We start from the raw sequence: 21,552 nt of genomic DNA on the forward strand, positions 1-21,552 counted from the left end.
TAATAAACAAAATAAAAACATAGCTCTCGCAGAATTTCACCTACTATCAGCAATAATGGTAATCAAACAAAAATATAGAACATTAATCATTATAAGGAAAATGAACTAGGGTGAGATACGAGAATGAGATCGACATGGAATTACTCTAACATTTTTGGGAAAAGTACCATGAATAGCCTCTGCGAGTAAGTTGAAAGAATATAAGATGAAGTAAGAAATATAACATGAAGACTTCTTAGACAATAAATGTTCTGAGAACAAGAAAGAACAAATTGAAGTGATCTTGAAGCAGCAACAAAATTGAAAATTTTAAGACATGAGCAAACTGCCCATTGTAGTTGAAGTAAAACAGGAAAAGGAAATGGCAGTAATGGAATCCGGCATCGGCAAGGATAACTGGGTAAGGTACAAATTTTATATTTTCTCCAGTAGCAGGAAGCTTCAGAGAGTTTCAGATGTTACATGAGAGGATTGCTATGTCAGAGAATAGCCTGTTGCTTTACACAGAATAAAGTAGAAAGAAGAGGTAGATATTGGGTAACGTTATAATAATGGGTAAAATATTCTACTAGCTAATGTGGTTAAAATTTTTAACAGCTGTTTGAATGTGGTATGTAATGGAGAAAGTAAAGAGAAGTTAAGGTTTCTCTGTAAAAAAGAGGATCCAAGTAATGTAACTTAGCTTTATGGGAAGAAGGATATGAAAGGAAAAAATATCAAGAGTTGAGTTTAGATGTGTTAGTAACATGTTCTCTGAATTCAAAGTTGAAGTGAAGGATGAAACCTACAACCAAAGAGAGAGAAGTTAGGAGAGCCATGAGCTTTCGGCAATGAAAGAAGCCAATGAAAGAATATGGGGTGGATAGAAAGGCAAACAAGTAAGAACATTTTTTAAATGATGGAGCTTCATCCCTTCACCCAAGAGACATCGAATTAGACCAGCCTTAAAAAATTCTTGAAAAAAATGTTGTAAACACAAGAGCGTTTGTGTGTGAAATGTAGTTTGGTAGAACAATGACTAGGAACCGTAGATATTGGAGTAATGTGATACTGAAATAATAGTGTAATAATGTCAGTATTATCTGATCCCCTAGAAACTCGAGTGGTAAGTTCTACCATAAAAGGAAACAGTTGGACTCAAATATGAACTAGTAGTCAGCAGCTCCAGCCGCAAGTAAGTCAAGATAAATAACAAAGAGTTTTCATTTAGTATGCATCCAGACCAGTAAAGAAAATAAGGAAGCACAATATTTCACCCTACCTTTTTAAGAAGCTACTTTTCCCCTAAATCCCATGCAGAAGGACAAATGACATTCTCTCCTCCATCTTTAGTTGTCAGATCTTGAGTTCAATCAATAACATAAACTTTAATAGAATCTTCAAACTACCAAAATTCTGATGAGGTTCTCATAGCCAAAGACTGTTAGTATCATCAAACACTCTGAGTATGTAAGTCTCTTCCAAGGTGGTATTTGTGATGGGTTTCCTAAGCACGCTCACTTGCTTGTTTGCCGATCTCATGCTCCATCACAGACGACACTGTTACAGCCATGGCAGAATTCTAAGCTGGTGAGTGCAGAAATAGCCAAGAGATCAAAAAGTGTGGCAGGCTTCCCATGGACATGTCACTCCTACACAACACCGCCAAGGATACTGTCGGCTCCTGCTGACAAATATGTGATGAAAGGCCCCCCCCCTAGAGGGCAGCAGAGCCCCATTGAAATAGAGATGTCCAAAGCAGGTGGGAGAGGGTTTATGGGGCCCATTCCAGTTGGAGACACATGAGAGCAATGCACATATTTATGGAGAAGGAACCATGGAAAGCCCAGTGAATTTTAAAAGTTCATTAATATAAGTTGACGGCCAGGCATTGAAAATAAGCAGGCTTACAGAGAGAATGGGTGTCTCGGCGCTGTGAAAGGGAAGCAAGGTTCTCTGCTTGGTGACCCATGTTATCTAGACAAGAACAATAAATAGATATCATTTGCTGAAGAACAGTATTTACCACGTTGTATGTCAACATTGGACAATACTTTTTAAATTGCAGCAGTAGAAATGTAGCTGAGTGATAGAAAGCATCCTTATAATGAACAAAGCCCTGGGTTCTACCATAGTACAGAAAGAAAAATGATACAATATTATCTTTCCCCCAGACAGTGTCTCTCCTGATAGTAGACCCAGAGAGGTAAAACAACAGCAACACCATGAAGAGTTGCTAAATATAAGCCTTTGTGGGATTCACAGAAAGTATACTAAAAGAAAACAAACAAACAAACAAACCAAAAACAATCATATAAGAAGGGACAGAAACAGTATTGATGAAAGAGAAACAGATGTGCCTATCTTGATTGGACGTATTTGTTTCTTGTTGTTCAACCTCCTTTAATTTTCTTAATCTTTTTTTCTGAAACTATCCACCACGGTTTCATATCCACCTCAGCAGAATGTGATTGTGGTAGACACAGGAATACAATGATGTCTCTGACTTCATGGGATTTACTATACTGTATTTTATTTGTGGAGGATAAGACAGTCATATAAGCTTGCCCAGGGTGTTTGCCACCATCTCTTCTGTGTACCTTTTCTTTCTAGAAGTGAAAGAGAGCTGAGACCTTTGGGTGTACATGCCTCATCCACATGAGGAAGAATGATTGCATCAGAAAAAGAACCTTGTGATCTTTTCACTGAGTTTACTTCTTCATGCCATTTACACATTTAACATAGTTATTACAAGTGGTCATGCACACCATGCCTCTCAGGCCAAAGTAAGATATACTTTCCTTATAGCTTTTCCATTTTAATTTGAGGGGTGTGATCTTTCCAAATAAGTACGTGTTGTTACCTTCACAAACTCAGTGTTGCCTAATCTATTTGGGGCTTTTTTGTCATTCAATTAAATTCAAATATCCTTGAATACAGAGGCTAGAAAGTCTATTATTGTCACTCAACTACAGATCTGGCATCTATTATGGAAGACGCACAATATGTATCAGTAGCACCTATTGTGAATCCTAATACCAACATTTTTAGCTCTGTGATCTGTAGTTCTCATGCAAATAGAGGGTGATTGCTAATATATCACAGGGTTGCAGGATTTTTGAGACAATATACAGAAAGTTCCTAGAATACTGCCTGATTTCATTTTCTTTTCCCTTCTCTTTTGAATTTGTTGGTCTCCCTCTTTGATTTTTTTTATTGATTTTTCTTTCTCTATTAGTTATCGCTTTAGTATTAGAGTTCTTTTCTTTACTGTAGTGTTGTAGAACACAAGCCTGAGAGTTTATCAGCCCAATGATTGCTCTGGCTTTGTCCTCTCTAGTCCAACCCTGAGCAACTTATTACACTATTCTCTGTTGTATTTATAGAATCTTGACCATATAGAACTCAGCCTGTAGGGTGTTTGCAAGATTAAGTACTCAAATGACTGTAAATTGCTAATCTTATAATAGAAGTATCTTTATTCTATTCTTTACTCCATATCCTTTCCTCAAAGAAGAAATGAAATTACATGTGCCCTTCAAAATCATTCAACTAAGTGGCTATTCTAGTTTGCTTTCCATTGCTGTGGCACACATCTCACCGGCAGGCAAGGGTAAGCTGGGAAAGGAAGGATTATTTCCTCTTACAGATTACAACGTATCATTGAGGGAAGATAAGGCAAGAACTCTGACAGAAGAGGGACTACAGCAGACCAGGAGCTTGAAATAGAAACCATGAAGGAATACTGCTCATTAGCTTGCTCTCAGGCCCATGTTCAACTACCTTTCTTGCTGGGCTCAGCCTCACACGGCCAGGGATAGCACAGCTCACAGTGGGCTGGACACTCCTAAATTAACTAGCAATCAATAAAATGCCTACCAGTCATGCCCATAAGACAGTTTCAAGGAGGCATGAGTATAGATTTTTGGTTGGTTTGGTTTAGGCTTTATTATCTATCTATTCATTTATTTATTTATTTATTTATTTATTTATTTATTTATTTATTTTGCTTCTGGGAAGACCACATTTATTAGAGATATGAGTAACTGAGGGGTTTATTGTCTACAAAAATGTCTTGGGAATAATCCTCCATAGGTGCCGAAGAATATGTGTACACCTCTGTGTGTTAGTCACTTTCACCCATGATACACTACTGTATTTTCAGATAACCACACACTTAGTTCCTAGTTCAATAGCAGGCACTGCAAAGGATCAAGAATCATTAGTGATTGTTTTCTTGACTGTCTCCATTACAATATTAAAACTGTCTCCTTTCTACCTAATATTATAGATGTTTCCTTTATGGTGATAGGTTTTCACTTAAAGTGGGCAAACTGAGAACATCTATTTGTTATAAATGTGTGTCATCACCACAAACCATAAAATAGCATCCTAAATCCAGGAAAATTTGGTTCCTTTAATTAAAATGACTTTCTAAAAAGGATGTGAAAGAGTATCAGAAAAATTGGAGCACGGATGCCTAATACAGACCTATGACTTCGGTCCCCTCCTCTGAGTACCATAGCACCCAGCCGATTCTTCTGAGTCTTGGTTAATATCTCACTGGACCAACGGTGGGCCAGACATGCTTCTTCTCCGTGGCTTTCTTTCAGGCTTGAGCATCTATAGAAACAGTAAGCACGGCTCTCCTTCCCTTGCTCCTCACACCTCAGACACATAGATGGACCCCAAAGACCCCAGTCTACTCCCACTCCTACCTCACCTTGTTTTGGTTGAAATTTTAAATAAAAAAGCTTTTTGAAACCTGAGAGAGAAAATAAAATGGACGGCAGAGCTCAGACACAAGCACAAAACAAGAAGATATAAAAGAAATAATAAAAATATTTTAAAAACTAATAGAGTTGCCTGTGTACCTTGGGCTACTTAAAGACAAAACTATGGTACAGGTAATATTTGTAGCTAGCATTTTAGTAGGAAGAAATATATATGATTGTTAATATGCTGATGACATTAAACACACTAAATTTCTCAGTATCCTAGGACCTTTTTATTTATAAAATAGGAACAAGAATAGTAACTAGCCAATAGTGTTGGGACAGTGAGTATATCCAGAGATTTGTTTATGTCCTAAGAAGAGTGTGTTGTATTCAAGGTTTAAATAAATAATAGCTTATCTTCCTGTTATAACATCAGATCCTCCTCACTTTCACCCTTCTCTACTTAACTATACATAAAATATAAGGTAAAATTTCCATCAGAAAACAATTCAACTCTATTAGAATAATAAATTTCCCTGAAAACCCCTTAGACCTAGAATGAATCAAAAAATGCCAGTATCATTTAATGGACATTTCTCAGGAATATTCCCTGAGGTTTGCCTGTCACTCTCTAAGTAACATTTACACTTACAGGCTGAAATGGTTTTCCGTATGACTGTGATATATACTTGTAAAGCATCTTAGGACTGTGTCACAGTGCATGTTTTCAGGACTCCTCTTGAAGGTGAAACACACAGCAGTGTTAAGGAAAAGCACACCGTGAAAAGACACTGACTCAAGATCGTTTTTATCTGAAAATGGTTCTTTTTGAAAGTGGGATTATACAATATCCTTTGGGAATTCTCTAGAAGCTAAATGAAAGGCTTCACTCAATATAAAATTTAACACATTTTCATAATACTTTGTGTTGTAATTTATTAAACTACTCTCCAGTGGTTTGTTTGTTCTTGTTTAGGTTTTTTAAACACTTTTTATAACACTGAGAGAATATTTGTGAAAAGGGCTTATGCACATCTATTGAATTACTCCTAAGAACAAATTCCCTTGACAGGAATTATTGGATCAGTAAAAGCAATTCTTTACATTTTGATTGCTTAGTTGCATTGCTTCCACACATGTCAGCTTCTACCTTCATTTGTTTTTGTTTTTGTTTTTTACAGAACACAGAATAATATGTTCCTTGACAGCTTCTTGAATGCTTTCAAAGTTTATGTTCACCACTGATATTCTTTTATGAGATGATTAATCATGCTTATGTTTTTGTTTTTAAGCTGAAATCGTTGAATGAATCAAGTCACCATTTAACATCTGGGCAAAGGGGTTTTTTTTGGGGGGGGGTGGATTTGATTTGATTTATTTTGTGTGTGTCTGATATTATTTATATTTTTCTTTTTTCATCTTATCATTCAATTTTTTATTCTTGAGAATTTTATACATTTATATAGTGAAATGTGATCACTATATATTTATATATTTTTTTTACTTCCTCCTTTAACTGTCTCCATATTCCTCTCTACATGAGTGGGTACGGACTCCACACAGTTTGTGAGATATTTGGTAAGGCATTCTAATGTATTTTTTTCAGATCTTTAAGGACTAGAGAGTTACTCTGCAGTGTCACACTTTGACAGCTGTTTAAATCTGGCATCACTCCTAAACTGAAGAGCATGCTTTTCTGTCTATCTTCATCTAGAATTTTTTTTTCTCGTCAATTTTTGTCTTGGAAGCTTGCCTTGGATTTTCCCTGGGTGCTCTTGGAAATGCTTTGGAGCTTTTGGAGACTTGCATCCCTCGTGGCTGTCTGGCTTCTGACGCAGGCCTGTGTCACACACTGGCTTTTATCAGTTGTTCCTCAGCAATGCTTCTTTTGAAGATTTTAGATTTCTGTGGTTTTCTGTCTAGGTGAACTCCAGGGGATGGAATGGCATTTTGTTCATATGGTAAGAGGAAGTGTGGGGAGTGGCTTTATTCTATTTGGCCATTATGCAGTCAAATTTGACCTTTAGAAAAAAAGTCAGTTTATATTGTGCTCAAAGCCTGGCTCTATTAAGCCCACACTATTGCCTTCATGTATAACCTTTCTAGTGTTTCAAATGCACTATAAGTCTACTTAAATATTTTTTCTCAGCGTAAAATAAGGAAAGAGTAGGATATTAGTAAAGGCCTGTTACTTGACTGTAAAATACTCTTTTTAGACCCTCTTCTAAGACTACCAGCTGTGAGGCCCTGGGTACAAAGCTGGAATTAAATGTTTTTGCCACAAGCTCTTGGTTTAAAGGGTGGAGAGGAGCTTTTTGAAGGAATCATATGATGCAGGGAAACTTTTGTATAAGATGTAACTGTTATTCAGATGTATAGGACATCACAGTTTATGTCATCTTATTGCCTGGACCCAAAGTTAGGATGGCTCTGAAGGGAAGAAGCATAAGCTATGTGAATTTTTGGCTTTGTGATTTTACTATGTGCCCATTTTTTCCTGTTTCTCTGTATAATCCGTTAACTACCAACTGGTCTTAGTTTATACAGACATTATTGGAACAACTGAGTGGCTTTTGAATAGATTTATTTCTCACAGAAAATGAATGATTTCCACATCCAATGTCTGGTGGAGGTCAGCAAAGCTTCTTTATATATTCTTGGAAAATATAAAACTATATACAATGTATTTTGATCATATTTTGCCCTCACTGCCCTTCTACAACTCCGCTAAAGCCCCCACACTATAGCATCTTCCCATCTCCTTTTTAAAATTTTTTGTTAACTGAAAAATGATGTGTTTTAGGACTGTAACATTCAGTTTAAAAAATATGGTGTTTTCCAACTCCTGACATATATTCTTTGAACATCTAGGGCTGTAGTTCTTTGAAAATATTATCAAATCTAAGAAATTTTATTCATTGAGTAATAATTTAGCTAGCCAGATAATAGAATGCAAAGAATCTTATATAATCATAATTTTGAATTGTGAGAATTTATTTTCTGTGTGTCCCCGGCTGGTGGAATGAGAGGTGGAACCTTCTGTAGTCTCTGCTGTAGTCTCCCATTCATGACAGACCCAGCACAGCACTGTCACCCTATAGACTAAGGTGCCATGTGGTTTTGAGCAGTCATATACGTACAAACAGGAGCATTGTGAAAAGTATTTATTTCATTCTTTCGCTTTTACTTTCACATCATTCCAGTCTCATCCATTTTAGTCTCATAGCTAATTTCTCTGATGTCATTGATAAGTCCAAAAGCACTTAACACTAATGTGATAAACCTCCCTTTTTATATCTAAATTGGTCTCCACAATTTGGTTCTTGTGTTATTCGTGCAAGTATCCAGGCACTCAACTGAAACTATCACCTATAAATAATGAGACCGTCAACGTTGTAAGCACAAGGAAGGAAGCAGTAACTAAAACTCCTGAAAATCTATACCTTCATAGAGTTTACTTTTTGTTAGAGATTTTACTAAGAAAAGTAGAGAGTAGATCAAAGAAGCAAACAAAGTATTATTTGTATTGTATAAATACTCCTGATAAAAGCAGAAAATATGGAATGAAGCTTGTTAATTTGAATACTGTGGATGTACCAAATGCACTGACATATGAGCAAAGATTTGGAAAGGGTAAGAGGAAAGTATACTCTGCCTTCTTTTTTCTATAATTACTTTATCTCAAAACTCTACATGATATATTTCTTTTTTAAACATCTTCATCTTTCCTCCTCATTTTTCTCTTGACCCAGGTCTACAAAACTGTTTCAGCTGGGCTGAGATACAGCTTGGTAACAGGGCACTCTCCTAGCATAGGTAGGTCTCAAGCACCACTGTCCAGCACCACAAAACAAATAAAGACGACAAATAATAACCAAGTCCTCTTAAAGATTTGATCGGTCCTAAAATTAACTTTCCTTTTTTTTTCATTCATTTTTTTCTTCATGCATTCAGAAGATGTTTCTTCAGTGACTATTTGTTACGAACAGTATTCTTTTTCTTTATGTACTCTGATCTCTGGGCTCCTAGGTTTATGCTTAAGTAATCTTTAAAATTCTGCTTTACCTACTGAGAAAATCCTTTGGGAGACTGTGTGTGTGTGTGTGTGTGTGTGTGTGTGTGTGTGTGTGTGTGTGTGTGTGTGTGTTAGAGGCCAGAAGTCAACCTGAAGTATAATTCCTTAGGTCTGTCCACCTTGTTTTTTGAGACATGGGTTTTCAAAGACCTAAGAGTCACAGGTTCGGCTAGTCTGGATAGCCAGTAAGTCCAAAGCAACCTACTCTTTCTGCCTTCCCAGTATTGGAAGTATTGTATGTGTCACCACACTCTACCTCCCCAGCATTGAGATTACACTCAGAAGCCACTACATGAGGCTTTTTAACATGGATGCTAGGGAGCTAACTAAGGACTTGGTGAGACTGGAAGCATCTTAACAACTGACCAACTCCTTAGCCTCTTTATAATTTTTCTGTGACATTGAGTAACTTCTCCTATAAGTACATCAAATGTCCATCACTCAGTGGCTTACTGCTTTGTGTTTTGTTGACTAAAGAAGACTCTTCCATATTATCTTCCATAGTTGTGCCGTACTTATCTTCAGAAGAAAAAAAAAACAGAAGGTAGTTGAAGAAAACATAAATTTGCTTCACAAATGGGATATATTTATAATGATAAGAGATGTTTTCCGGATGAGGATATTCCTAGTTATTTATTCTTTAAACATTCTCCTTCTACCTTAGTGTCCTTTCCATAGTAAAGCTTTAAAAGTTTTACATAAAATTGTTACCATGTGAATAAGGATGTATCTCACTAGCAAAGCATGTGGTTAGCATGTATAAAGTCTCAGGTTCAAATTAGAATGCAGGTATGCATACCCCTATAACACACACACACACACACACACACACACACACACACACACACACACACACACACACACACACACACACACTATTTAACCAGGGTTTAAAAGTCTTCTCATTGTAACTCATTTTCTCTGCCTGTTGAATACCAGGAATCATCTCAGTCTCCATGGAAAAGGGTACATTCTCTCAAGTCTTGCAAGATATACTGGAAGTGATTTTCTATTGGCTTGGATTGTGCAATGTTGGCAAAGTCAGTTCAGTCACACTGGCTGTCCTTCTTTGGAAGCAGAACTGACTGTTTCTCCTCTTACCCCACAGATTTAGAACAATGAGTAAGAAGCTATTTGCACACAAGCACTCCATCTCAAAAGAAGCCTCAGAAGGGCTCATCTTGTACACATTAGAGTCATTACTCATTTTAGATAAAACAGCTAGTATCCCCCCTCCTGGGAAGGTGGGCTTTTTGTTCTGTTACAAAAATGTATTTGACACACAGTCCAAATTGTAAGCCACCAACCAAAAACTGACCCCACACACACACACACACAAAAGACTTTCAAATTATTAGTGTCTATAGAAACCATAGATAGATAGATAGATAGATAGATAGATAGATAGATAGACAGATAGAAACCATATATATATATATATATGGTATGTATATATACATACATAAACACACACCAGGCATTTTTATATTGCCAATATGTAAAATAAATATGCAAATGTGATGTTCCTCAGTAAGATGGAACAGTGACATAGTTTAGTCGTAAAAACTTGATGGTGGAAGGCTAGAATTGGGTTCTAAACTCCGACTTTGCATTCAAACCCGAGATGTAGCACATACTGATTGTCCTTTGTCAATTTACTTAATCTTTGCAATTTTACATTTCTTCTCCAGTAACTTGGAAATAATCATAACAGAGCCCCTGTCACAGCACTGCTGACAGGACTGAATGTAGGTAAAGTTCCAGTACAGACTCTGATACATGGTTAAGACTAAGCAAACCCTTATTGGTTCATTATCATCTCTTCTAGATGCTCAGAATCGAATTCTTCTTATCATTGACTAACAGATTGATGAATTTACTGATGACTCCGTTATGTAAAAAGTATATTGCGTATGATTTAATCCCAAAGTAACAAAACCTTTCCTAGCTTTTCCATATACTCCTGGCATCATCAAGTGACTATCACAAGGTAGCCCCTACTACGGTGAGAAGCAGAAATCTTGTTTTGGTGTGGGGTGACCATGTTTGCAGTCATGGCTCTTCCTCAACCTGGAGGTTAAGCACACAATCACATCTTTCTGTTTGCTCCTGTCCTTGTTCATGCTCACCAGGTACAAAGACAGGAGACTGGCCCAGCACAAGTCGGAAATAGAATGTTTCACCCCCAAAGGGAGTATGGGGAATGGTGGGAGAGCAACAATGAGCAGGTAAGCAAACTGTGAGTGGCCTGAGGTGGTGTGAACTAAATGTACGCAAGCTAGAGGAAGAGGCGGCTCCCTGGTCTGAGTCCTTATTCAATTACACATCCCATCCAGTAAGTCCAATGTGGGCCACCACTGGTTTGTTGTGTGCATCTGATCTGAAAAACCTATGCCATCCTCATGACAACTAACGGGAGCCTCCTGTCCCAGATGCTGCTGTTTCTTAGGGTTGTGCGCTTTGCATGTCTGAAGCCTTAGCTAACAGTCAGTTCTTCTTTGGATTTTAATTTATTGGCCAAACAGTTCTGGAGTTTGCAAAGTAGAAGATATTGGAGGAAATTCAGATTTGTAGGGACATCCGATTGTTTCATGAAACAAATGCAAAAGATTAGGACTGGGTTTGAGGGAAGGACTGCAATTGAGGGAACACTGAGCCAGGAAATTAATCTGAGTTACTTTGAATGTGATATGTCATAGCCAAGAGCAAAGACAATGCCAAACTAGTGGCCTATAATGCAAGAGACATTTGCTGAACTAAAATCAGGAAAGCTAATCCTCCTCTGGCTACTATAGCTTTGCAGCTCCTTGACTTCATTGTGTTGGTGGTAAATAATTTCTATCGCTGTGCTGTGCATGATTCTTTGCACTAGGATCTTCCAACAGAGTTGTACTCTGTGGAATGGGGTTTTTGGAGCTATAAGCAACATCTGAGCTGTGTTGCATGAAATGAACGTGCTTTTTTTTTTTTTTTTTTTTTGCATGCAATTGCGTTTTAAGAAAGGGGCTCTAGAGATGTAGGCAATCAGGGTTGTATTAAACAGTTTCAGAATTCTGGGAAAACTGTTTGCTTGGAAATCACCTCATCATGAGCAAACTCTCCTGTTCTATTTTTTTGGGTTGTTTCTCATTTCAACTCTCTGGTATAAAGTGGCTAAGGAAGAGTGTTACAGATTACTGTATATTTGAGAAATGAGGAAGTTGATAAAATAATGTGTACATTTGTGTTTGCATGTGCTGAGAGCTTTAGGCCCAGTTGTGTAATCAGAAGTGAATACTGTTGACTCCTGTTGGAATTTTACCTCCAAAACCTGTTTGCTTCCTCAGTGGTGGGATCTTTCCCATTTTCAGTATAATGGCTCACGTCTTTCAAGGACCAATACACTGAAGCTGCTGGGGTCTATTCATGACAGTCTGTGAAAATGGCTCCAGGAACTGTGTGGTTGATATCAGAGAAGTCATAGCCAAAAGCTAAACAAATCAAGGTCCTGGCTATCATCAAAAACAATGCAATGAGTGTGCATTCATATAGGCACTTATGCCTAGACACATTCGTCCACCCTTCATCCCTTTTATAGCTACCTCTGGGACTTGCAGGTAGTTTTATGGAAGTGATGTAACAGACTACATTTGTGGCTCCTGATTTTCTTTTACATAGGTAGTACAAAATGATATAAATTCTGTCCTTGGAAATCAGGCAACAGCTCTGGAGTAGATTAGACAAGATAACAGTGATTACATCAAATAAGACCTGGAAGGTGACTTCCGATATGAAGCCTAGAACTGGAGTTCCAACATCCAGCAAATGTTGCTGCCTATAAAACACACTGGAGAAAATCATGGATGCACAACCACAGCTTTTGTCATGTAACCGTGTTCCAAGGTCATACAATTTTAGCCAGTTCACAAACTGACATTTTGAAGTAAGCTATGCATCTGGGAGGTTCTGTGGAACTACTTAAGGCAAGCACTAGTTTTCCAGTTATTCCGTTCAGTGTTCTCTGGAGTTTTTAATCACTTTTTGACAACTCTCAGATCTAGTCAGTTCAGAGGCTGCATTTTCTAAAAGTTGTCTTACATAAGAATCAAAGTGGGAGGACAAAAGGAATAGGGTATAGATTGTAGAATCGAGGCACAACACCAAATCCAATAGACCAAATGTCTCTGGGTCAGATTCACATGTATAGAGGTTTCCATTTCAATATGTACTCCAGGAATAGTCCACATTTTTCTACAACAGCAAAATACCATTGGAATTTTGTGTGTTTACTTGTTTGGATATGATCAAGGTAATGGCAAGGATCATTCCACTGATTTGTCCTAGAAGGAACGGGGACTAGTGCAAGCTACATTAAAGTAATATACTAAGACCCAGAGAGAAGCACAGTTACCTGGGCACAGACATTCTTTTCTGTGTTACTTTTCTTCTTATATTCTTTGCATCAAATAAAAATTGAGAGAAACAGAAAGGAGGATGATTTTAAAAAGGCAGAAAAAGTAACAAAATGATGTGTTTTTATGTACTAAGAATCCTTCAGGAGAGGAAAAGATCTAAAATTACACAAAAAGTAAAGCCAAAAGTCACAGGATGAGTTTATCTTTTTTTTCCATTTTTCCACTTGATCTCATAAATACACATATAAATGATAGTAGTAAGTTTTTATGTTCCTTTTTTAACATATACATTTATATTATTACACATGAGTAAAATAAACTACATATTGCAGGAAGAACCATGAGACAATCAGTAATTATATAAATGTTACATTCATAGTCATTTGGCCATTTGTATTTGGCAAGCTTGAAGTAAGCATCTTTCCCATCCTGTTGCGTCTAAATTTCTGAATGGATATTAATATATATCATATCTGATCTCTGTTAACTTAAAACTTCTATCTTGATCTAAAAACATCTTAAGCCCTAACCTACCAGGCTTAATTGAAAGACTAAACTATATGGTCTTCAAACCTATCAGAGACTTGAGAAGGGATAAAACTTAAATACCTGAGTGAACCCAGAGTACAGGTTAGCAGCTTCCAAAATGAAAAACAAAAAAGTGACTGAGGCAGTTTACTACCTGAACAGTCACCCAACACTCTCTATAACGTTGGAGCATCATCTTCAGCCTTCTGGCCCAGTATATCTGACAGACATATTTGCAAGGCAAGAACTATTGAGGACTTGTTTATCCTGTCTTGGCAGAGTAAATGGCCAGTAGCAGTAAGTTTTAAATGAACATTAAGGAAATTGATCAAGACAGGAATAAATTTTATGAAAACAATTTCTAAGTGAAAGGCTAGAATAATTAGTTCCAATTTGCTTACTTGGGAATTAAAGATTTAACAAGAAGATAAATGGATGCATTTGGCACACCTGCAGGCCCTGCCCTTGGGAGCTACCAAGGCTTCTTTTCTTCCTAAAGTCTTCCCAGGTCACACAGCAACTTTTCTCTGCTTTGTGCTGTTTATTGAATACACAGTCCCAGGGAAGAACTGAAAGAACATCAACTGACCACAAAAACCCAGTAGGGCCATTCTGAATCCCACATGCTTGGTTTCCTTAGGGAAATTGTAAAATAGACAGGAATATTCATATCTGAAATTATTCCCCTGGCACTTTGGTGACTGCTGAAGAGTTCAACAATACTGTAGTGACAAGAAAGCTGACCCTGTCACATCTTCTTACTTTGCTATTTTTTCAGGGCCATAGACAGATGGTCTCTGTATTAGTTACTTTCATCATTGCCCTGTGACAAAATAGCTGACCTAAAGGAACTTAAATAATGAAAAGTTTATTGAGGTCACGTGTTGAGGTTATACTGATAACTTCCATCACTATGAGGAAGTCAGGGTGGCAGGAATTGTAGGCCACCAGTCTCACTGCATCCGTGATCATGGAAGCAGAGCTGATGAGTGCTTTCTGATTTTTACTCAGATTGAAACCTGAGCTCATGAAATCGGACCTCCCACCTTTAAGGTGAGCCTTTCCCACTAAAGTCAACCTAGTCTTGAAAATCACTCATAGGCATGACCAGAGATTGCTTCCATGATGATTCTACATCCCATCAAGTTGACAATCAAAATTGACCCTCACACTTATTTATTTCTACTCTCCTTTCTGCACCCAAACAGGAGTGAGGGAATTAGACCATCACATGTCCCTACTGACACACTTGTGTCATGAAATACAATGTTTCTGTGCTCTATGTAAACTCACAGTTTGTGTGTGAGAATGTCTGAATATTGTGGAACTGTTCATCTTTTCAGTGTACAGTCTAAATGTGTATCAGAATCCTTCTGACTAACGACGTATGGGCATTCTCTCAACCCTGCTGTAGCTGCCATGGGAGTTCACATATAGATGCCCCCACCCCTCAGCAATGAACAAAGCTTAGTAATAGATATGATTATCTCCATTCTCCACAGAGAACAGTGGCTAGAGTCTGTGTTCTGATATGTTAATACTTATTCTGTCTCTGAGAAAGGACTCCTTTAGTCCAATGAAATAGATGTGTAGTCCTTCACCAGTGCTAAAAGAAAGAAAGGCAGTGTGGGGTTATTTTATGAAAACAAGAAGGAAATTCTTATTGTTGATATTTCACAGCATTAGTTTTATGAAGCGTTAACTTCCAATCAGTTGAATAACTGTATTCACCTAGCATATATAGTATCTCATTTCAGTAGTTATCAATGCTTAGTGTTTTCTTAGAGAATTGGGTAGCACCATGATAGTCAATGTTAAATTAATAGAGGGGCTAAAGTGTTCCATTCAAGGTCCATAGAAGAAAGAGTGTGCCTTCTCAGTTCAAGAGGCCAGCTGGCTCTTCAAGACATCAGGACTTCTATGAGCCTTCACTGTCAAACTGAACATAGCCAGTCTCAAACTAACTTCCTCTTTTATATAGATACGAACTGTACAAACCTTCTGTAATGTCTGGAACTATTGTGCACCACAGAGTACACTACTACCTACTCATGTGCTTTAATCTAAGTTCTCCAAAGAACACATAAGTATTTTTTTTCTATCAGTGAGAAAAATGGGTCTGAGGTTAATGTTACATGATTGACATGGTGAGGAATTTACTGAAAATCCTAAAATTAAAGTGACATTACAACCTGGTTCATGTTCTCACCAATGTATGACCGTGAGATATCTACTAGTATCTAGAGTTTTATCTCTTTGGTCACCATTTTTATTGAATGAAGATAATACAGCTTTTCCCTGACTCTCATGCTGACATGAATGAAATTATTTGGGTACATTATTTTACCTAAGTCATATGGGTCATTCAACAAATTACTCACTGGGAAAAATAATATATTACTCAAGGCCACCAATGTAAGAAGTTCGCTTATGCTTTATCCCTTTCTGCACTGCAACCACTGTTGTCTTTCAGAACTTAATTCTGAGTAAATTAATAAAACCAAAGGTAATAACATCAAAACTGATTCAATGGTGCAGTTCCCCTGCTTTAAAATGTGCATTCTCCCATAGTTACCTACAAAACTTCTGAACACATAGCTGGTGCTCAGACTCACCACAGATTGTTTGGAGTGTTTTGTCCATATCACCTTTCATTTCTTCTTTGAGAAAGGTAAGTGGCAAATCCTAAGTTGGAGCACAGCTCAATCTGAGTCAAACTCGAACAATTACACTATGGTCATCCAGATAAAATCCAAACTCAAGCGCTCAGGATGCAAAAGCCTTCAAAAGCTGACACAAAATCACTACTTGACCTTTACTCTCCCTGTTTCAGCATTTAAATTCTGTTTCAGATAGACCAAATGACTTACATTTCAAGAAATGCACATGCCCTTGCACAATAGCAGGTTTCAGTGTGATGTTTTCCACCTGGATTTCCTTTCCTCCCCACGGTGTCTCTCCTTCCAAACTTGCTCCCATTCTTCTTTACTGTTCCTAAGTTGGGTTTCAGAGGCCAAGTCTGGTGGCAAGTCCTCCTTTAAGCTTTTCAAATATATATACTATCTTATTTATGCACAAAAAAATTAAAGTACTTTATGTTTATATTTTGTAGTCTCTATGTTCTCTCACTAAAGTTAAAGTTTTTGGGGATTGGATTGTTTAGTTTACTTTTACAATCGTTAAACCCATCATCTCTCCGCATCTATTGATTCAACCAACCCACTAATAAAAACAAAATAAGAGCTTTCTATATGTAGTTAGGAGTCTTTTAGGGGAAGTGTCATGACAAAGTTACAGGTAAACTTACAACAATACCTATAAATTTTAACTCTTATAAGAATCACTAAGCTAAATGTAAGACATAGCATACGGTTGGAGGAAGCAAGGCACCACTACTACACATGTGTACCATTCTCAGATTTTCACTAAAATCTGACATAAAGTCTTGAGAAATGCTGCAGGAATTAGTTTTATTTTACTTATTTGACTCCAGCATATTAGGTTGAGAGAAGAGTCATGCAAAATAGCATCAGGATTGCTTAGACTCGATGGCATTCATGTTTTCATGTCTGATTAGTGGTCTTGCCCAGTACCATCTTGCTTGGGAAAGGAAAGAGCCAATCAAAGTATTTGGTGGGGCTTCTGTCTTACACTCAATATATACCTTGCAAATGTATATCTTTCTGTCTCTGTCTCTGTCTGTCTCTGTCTGTCTCTGTCTGTCTCTGTCTCTCTCTCTCTCTCTCTCTCTCTCTCTCTCTCTCTCTCTCTCTCTCTCTCTCTCTCTCTCTCTCTCTCTCTCTCTCTCTCTCTCTCTCTCCCTTCTTCCCATCCCTACCCAATTATACATATATTAGATGGTTTTTATAAATCACTATATATATATATATATATATATATATATATATATATATATATATATATGTACGACTATATTTTGATACAATACTTTCTGGAGTTCACAAGTTCCTACAAAAAGGGAGAAAATAAATCAAAATACTTTCGCAACTCCAACCCCAACCCAAACCCTAACTCTAACCCTATCCCTAACCCTAATCCTAATCTTACCCCTTTCTGATGAAATAAGCCAAGTAAAAATGAAGATGGTTGTGTTAAGCACTTTCTGCTTTTTTCTCCCTACATAATAGGATGAAATATTGCAACTGTGTCCACTGTACTGTGCTGTGTTTCTATTAAGTGAAAACTGTTGAAAAGTAGGCAGAAATTAGTCAGTCAGCAAAGCTGAGTACTCTAAGAATATAAATTAATTATTTCATCTAAGTCCATGTCTTTTTTCTTTTAGAATATTAGCTCATCATTTGCACACTAACAAAATGCCTTATATATACAGTAAATTCTGAAATAAATGAAATGAACTTTCCACACATAACAGCATCATTATGCTTCACATTTCTTGTAGCTTTGGCATGCTGTTCTATCAGTCACATTGACTTCAGCAATTTAGTTATGATCCATACACATGACTTTTGATATCTTCAGTAATAACACCTAGGTATGCTAAACACTCAGGATTGCGTAATTTGCCTCATTTCACTAATTCTCCCAGCCTGTAATTTGACACCTGGTATCATTCTGAGCACTGAAGCTCTTGCCTTGGGATGCTTGAGATTTAGTGTGGGAGTTGACTTGCAAATAGGAGGCCCATTTAGAAAACTCCTATGACACACAGCAGTCATGAAGGTTAACTACGACAACACAAGTAAAAATATCTCATGAGCAGTGAAGTTCTATTGAATTGGAGCATCACTCTCTCAGAGCTCTAATCCTATCCCCAATCCAGTGTTTTATGCATGCTTTATAATCAAGCTGAGTTCCCTACAAAGTTTCTGGCTTCCTAACCAACCCACAAATACAGACAACTGTATCCTGTTTGGCTTTTCTTTACTAAATTGCAATGTGAGCTTTATAGTGATTGCTGAAAAAAAAAAAATCCTATTTTGGAAAAAATTAGACACAACTAAATTCCCTTAAAATCTTAGTTGGAACACTGTCACAAATCTTGGAGCATATATGTCATGATGATCTATAGTTTAGTCTTTAAATTTCAATGCAGGTAACTGAGTCATGGATCAAAAAAAGCACTTAGTTTAGAAAAGAAAACTTCAATGACTCAATGAGATGACAAACTTCCGCACACATTCAGTGACACATTCTACTTTGTAAAGTACTGCCTCTTTCTGGGAACTTGGGTGCAGCATTGGTGGTACTGGAAGCATGGTACTTCAACAACCCAGGTACTGGTAGCACCATACTTTAGGAATGTTTAAATAGGCCTCCTGTTGCTGTTACACCACAGAAGATAAGACAAAGTAGTTCTTCCATGAGGATTTTGTTAGACATTAAAGACCTGAGAAGAAATAATCCGTGGGGAAATTATCATGCAAATATGTAGCCACTGGTAGTAAAGAGACAAGAAAAAGCCTGCATCACAAGAATTGACAGAAAGCTTTGGTGGAATACATTTCTCTGTCAAAAACGCAATATGAACAATCATGGATTTTGTTTATCTATGTTACATGAGGGTCCCAGTCTTTTGACTCTATTAACCCACAATTCACTTGAAAAACAGTCCTTGAAAGATTCTTTCTTCAGTAGCAACTTTTTTCTGAAGAAAATGCAATGGGCAAAAGCAAAAGTGTTTTCTTCCAATCCCCTCGACTCATTTAAACCTTAGCATTATGACACTGAACTCCTGTACTAGCAAAACTACCTCTTGAATAACCCTGTTTTGCTTAAGTCACTTCTCTGTTCTTCAGTCTCTAAGGGACCAATTAATTAACCTAGCAAATGTCAGTTAAGTTATAGATGGTGCTAAATTTGAAACGCTGCCAAAGGATGAAGCAGTGAAGGAAGTTCAAGAAGATAATGGTGCCTAAAGTCAAACAATACAGGAAAAGAAGATCAAATTCATAGCATTAAATAACTAGGCTTTCACAGTAAAAGAACAGAGCAGAAATGGATCATGAGTGTTTCTTTCTCCACTCCGTTATTAATCAGGCATGTAGACTACATTTGTACCTATCAGTCAGTATAACTTCTTCGGTCTATCTTAGACTATGTGTCTGTTTCAGACAATGAAACGCCCAAAGCAAATCACTGGAAAGTTATTCAAATAGTGGAAGAAAGGAGGAGGGGATGTAGTGCTTCAAGTTGGCGGTACCCACACAGAATTCTTAGAGCAGACAAAAGAGTTCAAACTCTTGCTTTTGAAGCTTTGACTACTGCTCTACTCCCACAAAGTCAGACGAGATCATTGGCTGTCTCTTGAACATGCTTGGTGGGATTCTCAACTTTGAATAATGCTCTCTTGGCATTTCACTGTATTCAAGCAACCACTGAAGCCCAGACAAATTTCTGCCATTGTGGTAAGGTGGTTTTCCTCTGGCTGCTAATTGTGGCAATGGTTTTCCTTCCTGTAGAGTTTCAAATTCTTTCTTACCTGTCCCAGGTCAAAGCCTAGGATATTGAACCCTTATTCTCATGTTCCACTATTTCTCACTGTTTTTGCTATTTGCAGCCTTCCATCTCCCATCTTCTTCATTTCAAAGTTATAGGAAATGTAAAACAAGTCATCTGTGTCAAAATATTGGCAACCTTCTTTTTTTTTAAATCTCTCTTCTCTTTTACATTCATATTTCTGCCACTGTTTAAAAAAGTCTTTACCTATTAATGATTCTCACCACAATACCCAAAACATTGATGAACAAAAGCTACTTCTAAATATGCCATCTATCAGTTTTGTCTATTGTCTTAACATCCTATTGCTATGCTAAAACACCAAAACCAAAGCACTTTAGAAAGGAAATTACTTAACTTGGGATGCAGAATGACCATCAGCCCAAGGAGCATGGCAGCAGACAGGCAGGAGCTGAAGCAGTAGTTGAGAACTTTCCTCTGACCCACCCGCACGATGCAGAGAAAACTAAGTGGAAATGGCATAGGCTTTTGAAAACTAAGACCACTCCTCCTATCACACACCTCCTCCGGCAACACCATACCCTCTCATTCTTCTCAACTGAGGAATAAGAATGCAAATATTTGACCCTCTGGGCACCCATTCCCACTTTTATTTATTTTAATTATTTTATTCCAACATATTTTTATTGAAAAAAAATTAAGACAATATATTCTGGTCCTGCTTCCTCTACCATATCGTTCCAGATTCTCCTCACCCACTCAACTCAATCCCCTTTCTTTCACTTTCTCTTTGATAAATAAAAAAATAAATAAACCAAGAAAAAATTACACACATACACACACACACAAACACAAACACATCACCTTAAAAGCTAAAATATACAAACAAGAGACCAACATAATATTTTTAAATGCCCCCAAAAAGCAACATGAGACAAAAGTGTATACAAAAACACCATTGACTTCATTTCATGTTGACTATCTACTCCTGGGCATGAGGTCTCCCATGAATTGTGGTTCACATACCCAGTAAGATTCCATTGAAGAAACTTTTTTTTTTTTTTTTTTTGCGAGGTGTCACCAGGGGTGCTTTATAAATTAGAGATAGCTTCTAGGTTAGGGCACGGGAGTCCTTGTACACTTTCTACTCTCAGCACTAAGGCTCCATCTGGTTTGAACCCATATAGACCCTGTGAGAGCTGCTACTGTTGTGAGTTCACATGTGCTTTGGTCCAGTTGTGTCTGCAGTGCACTATTTTCTAAGAGTCATCCATTCCCTCTGACTCTTACCATCTTTCTGTCTCCTCTTCTGCATATACCCCTTGAGCTCTGCTTGGAGAAGTTTGGTAAAATGAAATTTTTCCCATTTAGAAATGAGTGCCTTAAGCCAGGCGTGGTGCTCACAAAGGCAGGTGGATCA

The 21,552-nt window shown here is 37.4% G+C and overlaps 1 protein-coding gene across 1 annotated transcript in view; it reads left to right on the top strand.

Moving 5' to 3' along the window:
• The window catches only part of Grm5 (glutamate metabotropic receptor 5), a 421,703-nt gene that overhangs the window by 392,367 nt on the left and 7,784 nt on the right, over positions 1-21,552 (top strand). Inside the window, 1 exon segment of the mRNA XM_051148879.1 lies at positions 10,905-11,000. Within this exon segment, the coding sequence (XP_051004836.1) occupies positions 10,905-11,000 (96 nt within the window).

Source organism: Acomys russatus, chromosome 7 (assembly GCF_903995435.1).
Source record: "Acomys russatus chromosome 7, mAcoRus1.1, whole genome shotgun sequence".
Lineage (NCBI taxonomy): Eukaryota > Metazoa > Chordata > Mammalia > Rodentia > Muridae > Acomys > Acomys russatus.